The sequence below is a fragment of the Poecilia formosa genome, unplaced genomic scaffold (genome assembly GCF_000485575.1).
Source record: "Poecilia formosa unplaced genomic scaffold, Poecilia_formosa-5.1.2 Scaffold7, whole genome shotgun sequence".
NCBI classification, from domain to species: domain Eukaryota; kingdom Metazoa; phylum Chordata; class Actinopteri; order Cyprinodontiformes; family Poeciliidae; genus Poecilia; species Poecilia formosa.
Genome location: NW_006799946.1, coordinates 1,038,192 through 1,058,036, shown reverse-complemented (window position 1 = coordinate 1,058,036; position 19,845 = coordinate 1,038,192). Strand labels below are relative to the sequence as shown.

General features: G+C 38.5%; 2 protein-coding genes across 3 annotated transcripts; both read left to right on the top strand.

Annotated features, from left to right (window-relative positions):
• Positions 1-800: 800 nt before the first annotated feature.
• On the top strand, positions 801-19,839 carry hid1b (HID1 domain containing b). Of its 2 annotated transcripts, XM_007570666.2 has the most exons (20): positions 801-941; positions 1,837-1,986; positions 3,341-3,511; positions 4,940-5,062; positions 7,009-7,115; positions 7,475-7,591; positions 8,047-8,275; positions 8,583-8,639; positions 8,727-8,867; positions 8,993-9,083; positions 9,216-9,367; positions 9,636-9,714; positions 9,785-9,949; positions 10,026-10,250; positions 10,902-11,055; positions 18,851-18,874; positions 18,972-19,026; positions 19,118-19,209; positions 19,405-19,563; positions 19,649-19,839. In XM_007570666.2, the coding sequence occupies exons 1-20, from the start codon at positions 876-878 to the stop codon at positions 19,710-19,712; spliced, it is 2,421 nt and encodes an 806-aa protein (XP_007570728.1). In that variant the 5' UTR covers positions 801-875; the 3' UTR covers positions 19,713-19,839. The 2 variants fall into 2 exon arrangements, with proteins under 2 accessions (XP_007570728.1, XP_007570720.1); XM_007570658.2 differs by lacking the exons at positions 18,851-18,874; positions 18,972-19,026; positions 19,118-19,209; positions 19,405-19,563; positions 19,649-19,839 and adding exons at positions 11,122-11,202; positions 11,294-11,385; positions 11,581-11,739; positions 11,825-11,972 and having other exon boundaries at positions 802-941; positions 10,902-11,050.
• LOC107838492 (Usher syndrome type-1G protein-like) lies at positions 12,740-18,164 on the top strand. The gene is made up of 3 exons (XM_016680969.1): positions 12,740-12,829; positions 13,017-14,106; positions 17,494-18,164. Exons 2-3 carry the CDS (start codon positions 13,943-13,945, stop codon positions 17,960-17,962), a joined length of 633 nt encoding a protein of 210 aa, XP_016536455.1. The 5' UTR covers positions 12,740-12,829; positions 13,017-13,942; the 3' UTR covers positions 17,963-18,164.
• Positions 19,840-19,845: the final 6 nt, after the last annotated feature.

Sequence of the window (19,845 nt, the reverse complement as noted above, 5' to 3'; positions counted from 1 at the left end):
TGATCGTGCAGACAGTGATTATATAGGTCATCATGACGTGAATCTTATATGTAGAGAGTTTACCAGGAGAGTCACATGGTAACACGGGAAGATAAATATGTGCATGAAGTATCCCGGAAGTTTGCTCATCTGGATCCTGCTCAGCATGTGCTGCTTTCAGGGACAGTCAGAATTATTCCAACAAAATAATATTTGATTTAGGTTTGCCAGCAACGGCGGTTTATTATCAATTCAATTATTATATTTAGAAGCAATAACATTACTTTTGATATAAGTGTTTTGTTATTTAGCTCAGGCATTTTCTATCTGTTTTTGTATTATTTGTATTATTTATTATACATTATTTTCATATTTAATTATATTTTTATTTAGTCTACTTATACTTTATGGTTAAACTATATTTCTATTTGTAGTTTAGATTTCTTTTGAGAACGTGGCCGATATTGATTTGCATGTTAGTTTTTACTTCAATTAAAATCTTTAATTATGTACGGCTTTTATTTATGAGAAAGAAATATTCTCTCAACACAAAACTCATGTCCCTTTTCTGGTTAAAAATCGTTTGTTTTCTTGGTTTTTGTCTTTTTTAAATTTATGTTGTTTTAATTTCCGTAGATAATAAGATTATAGTTTTTCCTGTCAAAATTATATCCTAAATATTTTTGTATTTGCAAACTTCTAATATTTGTCTTAACACAGGTAGGTTAGCCTATTTACCAGTATAGTTTCTTGTCTTCCCTTTTACAATTTTACACGGACTTGTAAAATTCGAGTTTTCATGAACGCACCAGCTGCGCTGCGCTCTGAGTTGAGATGAGGAGAAATTATCAGCAGAATCCGCAGGTAGGAGGACGCGGCTGGTGGACACAGAAAAAATGGGAAACGCTGACACTAAGCTTCACTTTAGGAAAGCGGTGATCCAGCTGACGACCAAAACTCAGGTCTGTTTCTGTTTTCTTCATAATAAAGCTCTTGAACGCGCAAGGGAAAAAAAAAAACGTGATTCTGAACGATATTTGCTTACGACGATAAAAGTTGGTGTGCCAGATGGTAGCGTCAGGTGCAGGTCTTATTATCACAAGTGGTGTGGAAACAAACCGTTAGTAACTACACTTATAGATTTGAAATAAGGATAGGAAGTTAAGACGAGGAGCAATTATGATTTTATTATTTGCACTGTTTTGCGGAAGAAAAACCATCATTCTGCCAGTTTTGCATCATTTGTTTAATGCTACTTTACTATATGAAAAATGTGTTTGCCTGAAGGCTGGATTAGCTAAGGCCTACAGAAATTGTACCTTGACCATTTCTTATTTTAAGGTAGAATCGAAACCTCAGAAAAAGAAAAAAAAATATCAACGTTTTGGTCTTTATTTCATGAAAAAAAATCATTTGAGATCATCCCAACTGCTATTATCTGTTAAAGTTTATTTATCATCTGGTTTTTGCACATTTACTAAACATTTCACCTAGAAATTATCCCAGTCATACATAAAAAGTATAAAATAAACCTCTGACTCTTCAATAACAAATTAAATCATTAAAGTACCAGTGAAAACATGCTTGGTCATGAATTCTAAGAATATATATATATATATATATATATATTTTATTGCTGCAACATAGCAGGACTTTTCGAATATTTTGTCAGAAATAAACTTCTTAGCTGAGTGAAAATTACTTCAGTCTAGCTGGGTTTATACGTGTGTTTTTATTTAATGGTAGCAGTTATGTGTATAACATGTCTACACGATTGGTGCTGCATAGCTGTTGAGCATTTTTATGAAAATGAAAACTTGGGTACACAAAGACTTTACAAAGTTTCCTGTACTGCAGCCTGTTGAAGCCACAGACAACGTGTTCTGGGACCAGTTCTGGGCCGAGTGCTCCATCGCCGTCCAGGATGTTTTTGCTCTGGTGCCTGCAGCAGAAATCCGAGCTGTCAGAGAGGAGTCTCCATCCAACCTAGCAACCCTGTGCTACAAGGTAACCTGGCCTCCTCAGAATGAGTGTCTTATTTAGATCATCTTTAGTAATATCACATGGTTAGATTTAAGTGCATTTCTGTTCCTCAAACATTTAATGGAATTGGTTTCTTTCTTCAAAATGGGAAAGACAAGTGGTCCTTTCACTGTTAATCTTCAGAAGTCAAAAAATTACTTCCTGAAAATACTTAATACCTATTTTTTTACTTTGTAAAATTATAATTTAAAATGTTTAAAACACCTCCAACTGTGACAAACAAGGTTTAATGAGAGCAAAAATTCATATTCTCAACATACAAAGTGAAAAACTTACAGGAAGTAGAAACATTTCTAAAACTTGCTGCTGGAACTCTGCTGCAAAAACTAACAACCTTGTGGTTACCAAGTTTTGATAGTGATTAATTTGAACATTTCTTAACATTTTTTATCAAGGGGATGCCAGTAACCATGCAAGATGAGAAATGCATTCTATTGGACAAGCACTCTAATTTAGGAGTCTGTACCACTAAAAGTGAAACTACTGTATTTCTAATTACAATGCATGTCATTTTTTATGTTTTTTTTAAGAAGGTAACAGTAACAAAAGGGTTAAAACCAATAGCTTAGTTGGTTTGTTGTGAATATGATGTCCCTTTTGCATGATCACGCCTACAGACATTGCAGCCAACTCTCCCTTGTTAATCATCCAACCTCTAATCTGATCTTCCCACTGAAATATTTGACCGCTGGCTGAGGCTGAAGGATGATGTCTACAGATTTAGATATTTACTTGATCTAAATCTGCAATAAAATGAAAATCTTCTCTGTCTTCTCAGAGACTCAGACTGAAAATAATGCATTGAGTTTTGTAATGAATGAATTGGTCACTAAAACACAGAGAGTTGGTTTACAAGTTACCGTAGTTCCTACAGACAGCAAGGATTCCTGTGTTTTACATGACCGCTTGTATTGTTCATCCTGGATACAGTCAGAAACAAAGGAATGCAGATGTTTGTTATTCCCACACTTGGAGTACAAGAGGTCAGTCTAAAAGAGAAAAAAAAATAGATGGGAGGAGGAGAAACCACTCGTTAATCAACAAAACAAGTTATCAATAAAATTAGAAAAATACAGATAACGATCTAAGAAGCCAATTTTTGCTGTTTTTGTTTTTTTCTTCAAATCTTAGCTTGTTTTGAAGAATCCATTAACATATATTAGGTCAAAATTGCATTCATATCCTCTTTTTTTATAGTTTCTGTTACAATCAGTAATCTAAATGTTTTGCCATCTTTTTAATAAAAATGACTTAATGTAACTCTTCCAATAGAGATCTTTATAGCTTAATTTACATGTTTGACGTGGCTTGTTTCCAGGCAGTGGAGCGGCTGGTTCAATGTGCCGACTCTGGCTGCCCCTCGGAGAAGGAGCGTCAGATCGTGCTGAACTGCACCCGCCTTCTCACCCGGATCCTGCCGTACATTTTTGAGGATGCTGACTGGAGGGGCTTCTTCTGGTCCACCATTCCTGGCACGAAAAAATCCGGGGTACGACGCGTCGCCTGAGGGAGCTGACACTCTGACAGTTTATCTTTCTTTTTACTCTTTAAAGGTTTATCAGTTATACTCAAGTTGAAGGAAGAGCTAAATGACATTTTCTGGATATTTTAGCTTTAATAACCTTAAATACATCTTCTTTTTTTTTTTTACTTGCAAAGATATTTTCAAGTTACGTAGGTGGATATGGTTTATTCTTGGTATGTAATCTGTGGAAGCTGCTGCCGGAGAAATCCATTCTGTCTGCAGACAGGAGTGTTCAACCTATTAGCTATCCTTCCATCACACAGTTTGTAGCCCTTTGATAGCTTCAGCTACAATAATCTGGCCTGGCTAGAAAAGATGCTGCTCTTTGATTTTCAGAGCAGATCTTGCAGTGTAAGATAAAACCACTGCTGCTGTCGATGCAAAGGTCTCCATCCAAAGCTGGACTCTCTCTCCTCTCCTCCTCTCCCACCCTGCCCACCTGCTGCTGAGTCTCTGGTTACCTGGTCGACTGGGGACCATGGTGCAAACACTGCCCATATTGTATCTCCCACCGTCTACCCGCCAACGGTTGAGTTAAGGAGGGATTGAATGTCTGTTAATGAAAGTATGGTACTGAGGAGAAGAAGGGCTGCTGCAGGCGGAAAAGGCTGATGGCCTCTTTGCAATCAATTCAGTTATGCAGAAAACGTCTTTATTTCTGCATCGAACCAATCGAACGTTAAATTAAATGTTTGCCTGGCGAGTGTGAAACTACATTTTGGGATGGAGATCTGTAAATACAAGGAGTAAAAGATGAGCTAGAGTAAAATATTCTTTAATTAGTCAGTAAACCATATATAGATTAATTATTTTTTGTTACAAATATTCCTAATTATTCTTTTTTTTTCTAAGTAGTTCTCATTGGATTAACCTGTAGGATTTGCTTGTTGCTGTACTCGATGATAAGGCTTACTGATATTAGCAATAAAAACTAAACAGTGCATTTATCTGTATTTTATGTGTTTAAACATGATAGCAATGAGCTCACTTATAGTTTGTACATTGCTGTGTGCTTGGGATCAGCAGCAGTGCAGCAGTTCATCACTGCAGCTGTCACCAACATTTATGGCAGCCATATTGGATTTCAAAAGCAGTGTTGCTTAGAATCCTCATACTTAGTATGTGGTAACTGAGAGTTCACAGGATGTTGCAAGCTTCTTTTTTTTGTCTGATACAACTGAATCCTCTTCACTCTGCAAACACAACCACGCCAAAGAATGATGTTGTCTTGAGTATGGCGCATTCACTGATCAGAAAAACGAACAATTCTTTAGTTTCTGACCAGTCAGAGGGAAAAAAGATGAAAATCGTTCAGTCACCAGCACACTTCTTGGTTTATGTCTTTATAAAAACCTGCGAGACTTGTTTTCGAGTGATGCATTCGTGTTGCAGAGTTTGGACGAAGATGCTGATGAGAATGAAGCTCGGCCGCTGGCTGAATCCTTGCTGCTCACCGTCGCTGACCTGCTCTTCTGTCCAGATTTTACCGTCCAGAGTCACAAGAAGAACAACCCGGTCAGTGAGTTGAAAGAAGAACATTTATAGCCGGTCATTACAGATTAAGGCAGAGTTGAACATTCTCTTAAGTCCTTGGTAACATTAAGTGTTTTACTGTGCTGTGTCCAACTAAGGCTGGTACGTCTATTGCTCCAAACCGGTGTGATGGACAAATTTAACATTTAACTTGCACACACAGAAATAAAATGATCTCACACATGTTGTCCTAAACTCCTTGGTAATTACTTAAAGGACATCATTCCTATAACAGGCAGGCAAACAGAGCTAGCCAGCGTTTTCTCTAATGAAAGGTTTCAGGTCTTGTTTTCTTAACCTTCCTGTGGTACAAGTCTGTGCCGTTATCTCCTTCATGCAGCCCTCTGAGGCGGTTTGCTGGAGTTAATGAGTGACTCCATGGTGCAGGGGGAGGCAGGCTGGAGTGGCCGTATTTGAGCTGGGTGGACACGTCTTAACTGAGCTCTGCAAACATTTTAGAGACTGGGGAGGTGATCTGTGCTGCCATCAGAGGAAGTGGTCAGTGTTTATTCCCACCTGCCTCTATGGTTAACCAAGCATGAAGAATAGCTGGAAGGAAGCTGTGGGGAGCAAATAAAGTTTTCACTTTTCTGTCAGTGTTTGTTCACCTGGAGGTCAGTGTTTTTTTTTTCTGAAAAACAAAAAAACAAAACACTACTTAAATTGAATTCATTGTCTTATTTACCTTCCAGTGTTCAAACCCTCCTCTAATTTCTTGAAAAGTGACCTTGGTCAAGATTTCTCAAGGAATTCAAGCCAAGTGTTTAAGCATTTGGCTTGGACTTTGGTCACCTTTTTTTAGCCAGCTTCTGTCCAGTACCTCAGGGTCCATGAACAATGTTATCCACCAGCAGAAGGAGGTGTCATTTTATAAGAGTCAGCTGGACTGTGTGGGGGATCAGAACCACTATCGGTATAAAAAACAGTCTAATATTAAGTCTTAAAATTACAATAACACTACATACACACTTTTGGTCAAAAGTTTACCTTGTTGTGATTATTTATCTGTATTATTTATCAATAAGACTAAACCATCAAAGGAAATAAACTGATATGCAATTGGAGTGGAAAATGTTTTGTTGATGGATTCAACATGGAAGGAAGTGGGAAACAAATGACGCCTATATAAAAAAATTGTGGTTTGAGTTGGTTAAGTGTTGAATTCATATTTTCACTGAAAATAAATGAGAATTTAACTCCAACAAGGCAGTTCCTTTAGAGTTATGTTAGCTTAAATGTTGCCATTCTGAACGTCTAAATGAACTGAATCAACTAAATTGTTGGATCATGCATCTCCCAGGTCATGTGTCAGGTTGTTGCCTTTTTTTTTTGTTTGTTTTTGGTATAAATGAACTTATTTGTTTTTTTAGGTTTCACTTATTGGAGAGTATAATGGTGGCATAGCAGTTTCTGTTTCTGTTGTGCCACTGGAGAAGTTTAATGCAGCGTGCGGCTGTGTGCCCTTTTGTCAGATAACTTACAGAAACACCTCATCACTTCTATTCTTAAAGCTGCAGTTATCTGTGCCGAGGTGTCAAAGCCAGATAATGTCAGCAGAGTGTAATCGGCTCATTCTGCTTGCTGATTAACATGGACCAAGTGTCCAAATGCAGAACCTTCTTAGACCTTCATTATTTTTTCCCTTTAAACAATAAGAAATATTCCATGACGTGCTCTATGCTGGTTTGTAGCACAGTTTCACATTATGACTGAGTATGACAGAAAGATAATACCACAATTAATTATCATAACAGCACTTTTGCCAAATAATATGTCTCTAATCCCAATGACAGATTTTCTCTTCTCAGTGATCAAATCTGGTTTGTTACTAGATGTCACAAATAACACTGTACGTTTGTTAGAGAATAGTCTTCCACATATTATATATCTCAAACTATAATTTTTTTAAAACTCTTGTTTCGCTTCAGGATGCCTCAGAGGAAATGCGATCCATAGATAGCTGTGAGTACATCTGGGAGGCCGGGGTGGGCTTTGCTCAGTCGCCTCCCCCGAATTACATCCATGACCGGAACAGGTGAGACTGCAAGCTACATTTTATCTGTTTAGCTGCTATCCTAAAAAGGTGATGGACATTTTTTACTTCAAAGATGGGGGAAAATAAGGCATTAACATTTTGCTTTGTGATAATTTGGGTAAGATGAACCCACACAGTCAGTAATAAGCTAATAAGGCAATTCGTAAGAAATCAGTTTAAAGAATATTAACAGTCCTTAACCGTTAAACTGATTGCTTTAATATAAATGTGCTACATTACTCAGCACTACAGGGATTTAGTGAGTTTAGTAACGTGTTATTTAATTAATATTGCTTTTTTCCCCACTTTGTAATTTTTCTGACTGCTGTTTTGATGGTAGATTCGTTGTGTGTTTTCAGGACAGAGCTGCTGAAGCTGCTTCTCACTTGCTTCTCTGAAGCCATGTATCTTTCTCCTTCATCTGAGACCCAAGTGCTTAACCCCTGGGTCTCCTTCTTCTGTTCTGCAGAAAACAGGTTGGCATGGCTCAAAAAAGCCACATCAAGATATTCTATGTGTAAATATGTGCTTTTGGAGCATTTACCATTTGTTTTATGTGACTGCAGTCCAGAAGAAATCTGATTGCTTTCGTTTATTTTGTTGTTATTGCAGGTGCAGTGAAAACAGTTAGCGGTTTAAAGTGTGAAAAATGCAAAGAACTTTCAATTCCTCTTGGAAAATCTCCTTCAAGTTCCTTTATATTCTTAGCTTTTCTTGCATGAACTGCACATTTAAGATATCCCCAAATTGGCTCAATAATGTTAAGGTCCAGAGGCTGAGATTTCCACTCCAGAACCTTCACCGTTTTTCTCCTGTATCCAAAAACAACTTATCTTGGTTTTGTATTATTTACAGTTTCCACCTCTGAATCTCTTCAGTTTATAGATGCTCTGTTGTAAACACCAGGATTATCTGTGTGCCATTGCTTCAGACATGCCTTGCCGCTCTTCACATCCCTGTTGAACGTGGTCTGTTCCTACGACCCGGTGGGATACGGTATCCCGTACAACCATCTGCTGTTCTCAGACTACCGAGAGCAGCTGGTGGAGCAGGCTCTGCAGGTCCTGATCGTCACCCTGGAGCACGAGACCGGGTCGGCTGTGAGCGCTGCCCTCCAGGCGCTGGACTCCTCCTCATCCAATCCATCTGAGGAGCTAGAGGTATGATGGATAAATGTTATTGTTGCCATTTTGCTGGAAAAAGTTACACTCTAAACTATACAGCAAACAATGTGAAAGAAACATGTCAAAAGTAACACTGAAGAAGTATCAACACAGCTAAAAAAAAAAGAAGATTATGACTTAACTAATTTAATTTTAGTTCTACCTATTTCTGTAAGTCTATTGTCAGTCTCTCAAAACCTTTAACATAAGTCAACAGAAAATCCTGTTAATAAGTGTCTAGGTTAAAATGAAGAATTCAAATTTTTTAATACACCTGTATTTTTATTTTTTTTTTAATATACAGCCAGCTGGACCTGACAACCTCTTTGTGAATTACCTCTCGAGGATCCACAGGGAGGAGGTACCAAACTGTAAACCTTCAGTTTCATCCACAAATAGAAGATTTCTGATTGGAAGCTTTAGCATATTCTCTGCATTGGTTCAACAGGATTTGAGTTTCGTCCTCCGAGGTTTTGCTCAGCTGCTCAACAACCCTCTGATCCAGACGTACCTTCCACGATCCACCAAGAAGATCCACTTCCACCAGGAGCTGCTAATTCTGTTCTGGAAGTTCTGCGATTTTAACAAAGTGAGAGGCTCCTTGCATTTTTAAATTGCGATCTTTTCACTTTTCTTAGGTTAAAGGGATAAAAAGTTACACTAACAGAGCACCTGTCTTTAACTCACTAACATGACTGTTTCTGCTTGTTGCAGAAATTCCTGTTCTTCGTCCTAAAGAGCAGCGACGTCTTGGAGATGCTGGTTCCCATCCTGTTCTACCTGAACGATGCCAGAGCAGATCAGTGTGAGACACTTTCTGTGACATCTGAGCAAAAAAAAACAAAAACAAAAAAAATACATCCCTGTACACAGACATTGAGGCAAGGGTAAACCGCACAAACTTCTAAAAACTCTTCATGTTTGTGTGCATGTGCAGCTCGCGTGGGCCTCATGCACATTGGCGTGTTCATCCTGCTGCTGCTGAGCGGAGAGAGGAACTTTGGTGTTCGACTGAATAAACCGTACACGCTCCGTGTCCCCATGGACATTCCTGTCTTTACAGGAACCCACGCAGACCTGCTCATAGTGGTGAGAGACCTACTTTACTCGACTAAGAGATTGCCAACCTGCTAAAGCTTAACCTGTGCTTTACAAATATTTCACAACATTAAAACAGAAAATTTAAGAAAGGTTGGTTCAAAGGTTGGTTTTCTTTTCAAATCTGAAAAGCTCACTGAAGCTGCACACAAACTGGCAGATTCTACAAATTATTATAATTTTTTTGTATGTTTCAGCTTTAGATTATAATATGCTCTCAATAGTACCAAGAGTCATATTTATGTCCCTTCTTGTTTAGATTTTTCACAAAATAATTACCTGTGGACACCAGCGTCTCCATCCTCTGTTTGATTGCCTGCTCACCATAATTGTAAACAGTAAGTATGCCTGTAGACAATGCTGCCCCTTGGTGGAGAGTTGATGTAAGCACATTTTCTACCTCTGTAGTTTCACCCTACCTAAAGAGCCTGTCAATGGTGGCTGCCAACAAGCTGCTCCACCTGCTGGAGGCCTTCTCCACGCCCTGGTACCTCCTATCTGCACCTCAGAACCACAACCTGGTCTTCTTCCTGCTGGAGGTCTTCAACAACATCATCCAGTATCAGTTTGATGGTTAGAACAACAATGGGATCTTGTGAGTGCAGCTGCACTTAGGGCAACATTTTGATGTCTTGAACCTTCCCCACAGGCAACTTCAACCTAGTGTATGCCATCATTCGTAAGAGGAACGTTTTCCACCAGCTAGCCAACCTGCCCACGGATGAGGCATCCATTCAGAAAACTTTGCAGAAGAAGAAGAACAAGTCTGGGATCTCCCGCCTAAACTCCACAGATGGCGAGTCCATGGAGGGTTCCAGACCTGCTGCACCTGCTGAGCCCGGGACACTCAAAGCCACCTTAGAGGCCACTCCAGGTGGGGAAGAAACTACCAAGAAGAAATAGATAAGTTCTAAAATACTCTTTTTTTTGTGCAACTTTGACAAATAAGAATGTGAAATAAAATGGTAAAAAAAATAAATAACCCAAGAAAAGCTCTAGTGACAGAAATTTATTTAAAAACAAAAAAACACCAAATAAATTTATAATAGAAAGCTAAAAACTGCCATGCTGGGACCTGTAATCTGAAAAGAACAAAATTATAAACCAACCATAAGAGTGTAAATTAAAATGTGACCAAGCCAACTGAAAGATGTGAAAGAATGGACAAATTTTAAAGTAATATGAACAAAAAGAGGTAATTTAGAGCACTAGAAGCAACAAATTAAAGTGAATGTTGGAAGATTAGTGAGACATGGGTTTTGAACTTTTTTTGTGCGTGTCTGAAAAGTGTGGCTTGCATTTGTATTTAGAGCCCCTGTGGTTATTTAGAAACTCTGCAATCACATCTTGAAGGCCGTTGTTGTATGTCTTCTACAAACTTTACAAATCTACTGAAATGTCTGTACCCTCTTGTTTCCAAAATTCTTCAAACTACTAGTCAGGTTTGATGGAGAACTTCCATTTTCAAGTCAGGCCACAGATTTCCAGTCAGGCATCCAGGAAGTGACAGCTCATATTGTTTCAGGAATTGATAAGATTACGGAGAAGTCTCAGGTAAGCGAAGACGGAACGATGATTGCCTTGCCTCGTTCAAGCTCTCCAGCAACACCACCTCACCGTGGTGCCATCAATGGAGCCAGCGACACGGAGTCCAACTCAGAAAGAGACAGCGAGGTACAGCAGATGCCTTGCTGCTCGCACTCTGTTTATTTTTCTGCTTTCTCACAGTTTCATCCTGTCATCAGGTCTTCACGAGGTCGCAGACATCAAGAAGTCGAATATCGAGCCTCTCATCTACTGCCGCTTGGACCGCTAATTCAGGCTGGGTGAGAGAGGGTTTTTTTTTTTAATGTTTATTTCTGCTGCTTGTTGGTTTTTGTCAGGAGATTTTATGCTTTATTTACCTGTTCCTGTTAGATGTTGTCATGGAAATCTAGACTTCCTCTGCAAACCATCATGCGGCTTCTGCAAGTCTTGGTCCCTCAGGTGGAGAAGATCTGCATCGACAAGTAGGAGAAAAGTTTTAATTAGAAGCCAGATGGATTTAATAGTTTAACTGATTTACAAGAGATTGCTGTAAATTCTGGCAGTACTCAAATTGCAAATAAGCAAAAAGTTGATGTTTTGAGAATTTGATTCTTAAATCTGAGATGTTCCAATTGTTTAGAGCTGGATCAAATGAGGAGGTTTTGTTTTATCTTCAGGGGTTTAACAGATGAGTCAGAGATCTTGAAATTCCTGCAGCACGGCACGTTGGTCGGCCTCCTCCCAGTCCCTCACCCCATCCTGATCAGGAAGTACCAGGCCAACTCTGGCACTGCCATGTGGTTCCGGACCTACATGTGGGGAGTCATCTACCTACGGTAAACATACCGGATGTAGATTCACAGTGGATTTCAGTTTGGCTGCTGAAACTGATTTTTTCACTCTTCCTTCTGTTCTTTGAAGGAATGTGGATCCTCCAATCTGGTACGATACGGACATAAGGCTTTTTGAGATTCATAGGATTTAGAGGAGCTGCTGGAGTTGACCACAACAAGTTCTGCCAGATGATCTTTGACCAACTTACTCAAAAAATAAAGATTCTCTAAACATACCTTGAAAGTTCTTCATTATGCAATAAATCCAACATGAAATCATTAGTTGAATATAATGTTCTTCAATCACTTAAATACTTGATTTAAGAGCTAATTGGAATGCACTACAGAAGATTTAGTACACACAGTGAAACACAGCTGTAGCAAAGATTTATGCTGCAGCTAGATAAAGTCTAAATCAAGTTGTCAAAAATATTTATGTCCTTTAAAAAAAAAAAATGCTTATCAGAATTTTTATTTATTTTTTTAAAAGACTTTTTTAATTATTTTATTTCTTAAAAATATAAAAGGAACTGTACATAATTGTACTTATGCAAGCAATCTGCAGATTTAAAAAGTAATCAAATATAAATATTTGTATGTGAAAGGGGAAAAAATTATTGGCTCAGAGTGGGTGGACCTGGCTAAACTGGATTTACCAAATTTTACCTTTGGAAACAATAAAAAGCATGAAGAATTGATAAAATGCCTAAGTTTTAGAGCTGTCAACTTTCTGAATCGATTGGCTACAGTCAGTCAAACTAAAATGGAAAATAATTTTTGTATCTACTGGATGTGTAACTGTGAGGCCATTCGGTCAAATATACTATAAATTAGTTTATAGTGAACATAAGTTCGTAATTGTGTGACTATTCTGAACATGTTTTAAACATTTGGTGTTTGGAATTTGATCCGAGTGTGACATCTGTACTACAATCTTCGTATATTTGTAGAAAGATGACCGAGTGAGCGCTCTTTGGAGCAAACGATATCTGACGTATTTTTCTTCAGTAACCTTGGCAACAATAATTTAGGCAGTTGGGGAGGCAGTAAACGTTTTTACGCTTTGTACGTACCTTGGAAAACTTTCGTCTTTGTAAGTATTTATGTGTTTGTAAAGCGCCTTGTTTTCTTTGGCTGATAAAATGTAGAGCAGTGTGCATCTATGAGTGTGGATTTAAGTGGAGTGATACATTTTTTCTTTGTTATATTTTCAGTTACAAAAACATTTTGAATGTAGCAATATGAGTGCATTACCTAATAATGTATTTTTTTTTCTCCAGCTAATAAAAAACAAGGTTTTTGTGGATACACGTCAACGAACAACTAGTAAAAACCTTTACTAGTTGTTCGCTGACAACTAGTAAAAGCTTTTTACTAGTTGCTACACGTCAGTTGTTCGCTGACGTGTAGCTAATGACGTGTTGTGAGGACAGTGACCTCCTGGTGACCCCAACAAGGCGATCTCTGACAAGCAAGGGATATAAAGTAAAATGTTTGAGAACATACTGAATATGAATGCATGCGACGGGATCAGACTTTCAACTATTTTTAAAAGAATCTCACTGGTCTAAAAGAAAATACATGGTCAGAACTGAAAAGTCGTGTGCAGCAGGCGGCAACCTGTTTCACCCAAATCATATAATTTGAAAGGTAATTCTACCAAATAATATAAAGAAATTTATGTCAAAGGTAAAGGTAACATCCAAAAATGTCTCATTCCAACATTTATTGTTTAATCTATTTCAATGCCAAACGGTAGGGAAGGGAAGAGTGTTTGTCCTTGTTCCATTTCTTGTTAATGGAACAAGAAAAGATCATTCGAGCAGTCGGGCTGTTTTGGATTTTAATGTTGTTTTGATCATTGTACACCTCAACAACATTTAAACGTTGTGGGGGTTGGAACTAAAAAAACAATTATGTGAAAACAATGACATTAAAGAGGGATGCTTAAATTTAACTTGTCGGGATTCGAAATCATCTTCAAAACTGAAGGATGCTCCAGATTTGACTTATACGTGAAGCGGGGCGCGTCTTTACGTGGAGACAACTCCGCCCATTCCTGACTTACAGCTGGCCGCCGTCTCTAAGCAACCAGCTGCCCAGCAGTGGGCTCTGCAGGCCGCAGCGTCCCGGAGCGAACCGAGAAGTCAGCTCTTCAAAGGGACTTAAGGTTATGGACTGGAGCTCAAATTGAGCCAAGGCCGCCATGAATGACCGGTACCACCGGGCGGCCCGGGACGGCTACCTGGACATCCTGAAGGAAGCCACTCGTAAGGAGCTGAACGCCCCGGACGAAGATGGGATGACGCCGACCTTATGGGCCGCTTACCACGGCAACCTGGAGGCTCTACGGCTCATCGTTGGCAGAGGGTGAGTCCATAAAAAATATTTATTGTTTGTTTATAAATAAATTTGTTATAGAGTTTGAAACGTGACCTAAGAACTATATTTAAAAAAAGGTAATTTAACCAAATCAAAGTCTAGTTTAAAATAGAATTATTATTATTATTATTATTATTATTATTATTATTATTATTGTTGTTGTTGTTATGGAAAAAACTAATCTAATCATAAGAAATAAAATATTGAGAATAAATATTACTTCCTTCCTTAGCAGTTCAATCAGTGGAAGGACATATAGAGGGGTTTACAGCCCCATTACATAGAAAGGTCAGGTTAAACAAGTGAATGCACACTGTGACAGCTTCATGTTCAGTTATGATCAATTTTAGAACAGACCAGCCTGGTCAGCAGGCTAGCACTCTAAATCTTATCCAGAAGCCATCAGTAATAATTTCACTCAACTAGATTAAAAATGATCTAAAAGCGAAAATCCATTATGTTTGGCTGAATGTCTATGTTGAGATGCAGGAAAGGTTTTAGGATCAACATCTGCTGAGGTTTTCAAGCTACAACCAAAGCAGGATGCTGATCAAAGTGGCTCCTTGTTATCTATTGAAGCTGAATGAAACAGTCTGGTTGCCCTTTATCGTGCAGCTGACTACAGGTTTATAGGGCATGCAGTGATACAGAGGACAGTCGACTCTTGGAAAGGTCACAGATATTGATTGATAGAAACAGACCAGGAGAAAGACATACACAGATTGTTACAATGAATGTGTCAATAACACAGGAATTCCTGGAAGACTTGTATAATTGCTTTTTTCCTTCTTTTTTTTTTGCTAACATTTCAGTATAGCAAAGAATCTTCTTTATTTTTATACTACAGTGAGAATGTCTATTCAGTCATGTCTCCAAATTTTCATTTATTTGTTTTTGCCCAATACAATCGTCTTTAAGCCAAGCAGCAACATATTTACAAAGAATGTAGACACATATGTATTAAAAGAGAAACAATTAGAATTTATTGATGAAAAACTTTAACACCGCTAAATGTGTGTTAAAAAAATATGGAAAAATATTTCTATGCCGTTAACTTTTCCACCTTTTGTCTCCTTGCAATTAAATCTCAGTGTTTACTTTATGTTACTGGGATTTTATATTATAGACCTGCGTACCCGGAGAGAACCCACGCATTCACAGGGAGAACATGCAAACTCCATGCAGAAAGACCCCGGGCTGGGAAACCGTCTTGCTACAAGGCAACAGTGCTACCAACTGCGACACTGTGCTGCCGTTCAGCTTCATCTCTTGTATTTTAATTTACATTTACAAAGCAGCATGTGCACACTGAAAGTTATATAATTCAAAAGGGGAAGTGTCATATTGCTTATGTCTTCAAACTTGTAGCTCATGATGATTGTATACATGTCTTAAGACAAAATATGTATCAGTCACCGCAGTGATTTGATCATTTGGATTACCAGAAAGGTGACTTAAATTAACATAAAGAATCTAATGATTTGCTGTCTTAAACAATCTTTTTTAAGTCCAAAGCACCATAATTAACAATATTAATTGTTAATGACCTCGGTGCTTTCTATGACTGACCACACCAGCAGGGAAAAGCTATATTTTGAAAATGCTGGAGCCCTGAGCTACATTTAGCTTAGCTACCATTACCTTTAAGAAAAGGGACATTTCAGGATGCTTTTAGGGTAATTTTATCTAGCTTAGTGTCTAGAAATAAAGTAAAAAATACCCCTTTAAAAAGCAGATGGTACTAAGGCCTGCTTCGTTTTAACAATTCTAAGTATTAATAATGCAGAAGCAGCACAATAATTCAGATTATGTAAAGTCCTCCTGATGTTTCCCTTATGATTGACGAAAGAAAGCATATTTATTCTGGTCATGGGCACATAATTTCCTTCCTGAAACAATTCCTCTTCCTGCTGCTCGAACCAAAGTGGGTTAATGCAGTGCACTGATGAATCAATAGTTATACTAGCTCCTGTAATTAGTCTATCGAGTCTGAAGGTCCAACAGTGATTTAATTTTATAACACAATCTTTGAATATCAAAATACATTTTGTAGTGGTACATAAAAATTAAGCACAATGGTACAGAAACATATTTTCTTACCTTAAAAAAGCTGTTTGCCAACAGCAAATCAATCATCTTCTGTTTACAATTATAGACGGTCGCACTCCACTGTAACATACGTTATATTCACATTCTGTATATGGCACTGGTGTTTAAGTTTTAGAGGTTAAATCATTTTAATTACATTTGATTACACTTAGATTATTCTAAGTGTACAAGCAAACACCTAAACTATTCTATTGCATTTCATATCCCATACTTTTCTTGGGATTAAAGGATAACTGAGTGCCAAAAACAACTTGAGTTGCATTTAATGATTTTAAATGACTTACGAATAAAGTCTCACAGTCAGAGCTTCCTCAGAACAATTGCTCTTGACAGCAGCAGAAAACAGATTTGTTTTTTTGTTGTTTATCTCTGCTTTATCGCCTCTAAACTGGAGCTACATGTGATCAGATTACTGCCTGAGTTACGTAGGTGTGATTCCTGTTGCATGTTACTACAGTGATACATTTCCCACCGCTGCAACTGGATCTGCGTTACAGCTTTTAAACCAACAGCAGAACGAAAAACTTTAAAAAGGTCCATCAGGGTCACAAGCTGAAAATAAAGCCAGAGGAGATGCTGATGAGGCTGGTGGAACCTGTTGTGGTGACTGCGTGTTCGTGGGTGTGTGCGAAAAAAAGACTTTGGGTGTGTGGGATGAATAATGCAATGTCACCTCTGTCATGTTTAACCTGCAGAGCTTTAATTATTGATCATGGACTGGCCGTGTAAGAGGAGGGAAAAAAAGAAAGAAAGTTTGTCGCTGCTGCAGCTGAATGCTCCTGTTTATGTCATGATAACGATACAGTAACACCTGGGGGAATAAACTGCATATTGGGGCTTATTCTTATAATTCATTAATATCAGGAGGAAGGAGGAAAAAAAACTGGATTTTCACAAAAATCAGTTTACCCGACTGTAATTACTTTAAAATTAGAATTTACTTTGTGTGATGATAAAGGCTGTTTCTATTCTATTCTATTCTATTCTATTCTATTCTAACTTTAAAATGAAGTTAATCAAAGAACAAGGGTTAGTTTATTTTAGCCACTTCTGATCCTCTTAAAGATCATCTGTAGATATCTAATTAATTTGAAGAAAAAAATCTTCCCCTAGCTGACTAACTTAACTCACACTCACAGTTAAAGTAGATTTTTGCCTTTTCTACAAGAAATCTCCCAGTGTCTACAGCTGAAAAGAAAACCTTTAAAATTAGCATAAGAATCAGTTCAATAAATTTAATTAGACATCTCCTCTCCTGTGTCTTAGAGGTGATCCAGACAAATGTGACATCTGGGGGAACACGCCACTCCACCTGGCAGCTGCCAACGGCCACCTCAGTTCGCTCTCCTTCCTGGTAGCTTTCGGTGCCAACCTTTGGTGTCTGGACAATGACTATCACACACCTCTGGACATGGCAGCCTCCAAGGGCCACCTGGATTGTGTGCGATATCTGGACTCCACCGCCTCCAAGCAGATCACCCTCAACCCGAAGCTGGTCAGTAAGCTGAAAGACCGAGCATTTCGGGCTGCGGAGCGTCGCATCAAAGACTGTGAGAAGCTCCAAATGAGGCACCGGGAGCGCATGGAGAGGAAGTTCATGAAGGAGTCAGTGGCTCTGGACAACCTGGATGCTATTAGCTTCTCCAGCTACACCAGCAGCAGCACGCTAAGCCGCAAGTTCAACACAGTCACCTCCAACATGCCATATTCACAGGTGGTTATGAGTCAGATGTAAATAAGCATAATATTATATGTCTTCTAAATGCTAATAATGGTTTTTATGAGAAAAAATTAGATTATAACCAATTTTTTTTTACTATGTACTTATTGTTAAGAACTTGATGACGTTAAGAACTTGATGAAGACGTAGCCCACACACCCAAGGTTTTGTTTGAGCAATGGAAACTGGTTGTTTTTGACTGGTTAGCTTCATCTTTAACATTTCTCCTCTNTAACCCAAGAAAAGCTCTAGTGACAGAAATTTATTTAAAAACAAAAAAACACCAAATAAATTTATAATAGAAAGCTAAAAACTGCCACGCTGGGACCTGTAATCTGAAAAGAACAAAATTATAAACCAACCATAAAAGTGTAAATTAAAATGTGACCAAGCCAACTGAAAGATGTGAAAGAATGGACAAATTTTAAAGTAATATGAACAAAAAGAGGTAATTTAGAGCACTAGAAGCAACAAATTAAAGTGAATGTTGGAAGATTAGTGAGACATGGGTTTTGAACTTTTTTTGTGCGTGTCTGAAAAGTGTGGCTTGCATTTGTATTTAGAGCCCCTGTGGTTATTTAGAAACTCTGCAATCACATCTTGAAGGCCGTTGTTGTATGTCTTCTACAAACTTTACAAATCTACTGAAATGTCTGTACCCTCTTGTTTCCAAAATTCTTCAAACTACTAGTCAGGTTTGATGGAGAACTTCCATTTTCAAGTCAGGCCACAGATTTCCAGTCAGGCATCCAGGAAGTGACAGCTCATATTGTTTCAGGAATTGATAAGATTACGGAGAAGTCTCAGGTAAGCGAAGACGGAACGATGATTGCCTTGCCTCGTTCAAGCTCTCCAGCAACACCACCTCACCGTGGTGCCATCAATGGAGCCAGCGACACGGAGTCCAACTCAGAAAGAGACAGCGAGGTACAGCAGATGCCTTGCTGCTCGCACTCTGTTTATTTTTCTGCTTTCTCACAGTTTCATCCTGTCATCAGGTCTTCACGAGGTCGCAGACATCAAGAAGTCGAATATCGAGCCTCTCATCTACTGCCGCTTGGACCGCTAATTCAGGCTGGGTGAGAGAGGGTTTTTTTTTTTAATGTTTATTTCTGCTGCTTGTTGGTTTTTGTCAGGAGATTTTATGCTTTATTTACCTGTTCCTGTTAGATGTTGTCATGGAAATCTAGACTTCCTCTGCAAACCATCATGCGGCTTCTGCAAGTCTTGGTCCCTCAGGTGGAGAAGATCTGCATCGACAAGTAGGAGAAAAGTTTTAATTAGAAGCCAGATGGATTTAATAGTTTAACTGATTTACAAGAGATTGCTGTAAATTCTGGCAGTGCTCAAATTGCAAATAAGCAAAAAGTTGATGTTTTGAGAATTTGATTCTTAAATCTGAGATGTTCCAATTGTTTAGAGCTGGATCAAATGAGGAGGTTTTGTTTTATCTTCAGGGGTTTAACAGATGAGTCAGAGATCTTGAAATTCCTGCAGCACGGCACGTTGGTCGGCCTCCTCCCAGTCCCTCACCCCATCCTGATCAGGAAGTACCAGGCCAACTCTGGCACTGCCATGTGGTTCCGGACCTACATGTGGGGAGTCATCTACCTACGGTAAACATACCGGATGTAGATTCACAGTGGATTTCAGTTTGGCTGCTGAAACTGATTTTTTCACTCTTCCTTCTGTTCTTTGAAGGAATGTGGATCCTCCAATCTGGTACGATACGGACATAAGGCTTTTTGAGATTCATAGGATTTAGAGGAGCTGCTGGAGTTGACCACAACAAGTTCTGCCAGATGATCTTTGACCAACTTACTCAAAAAATAAAGATTCTCTAAACATGCCTTGAAAGTTCTTCATTATGCAATAAATCCAACATGAAATCATTGGTT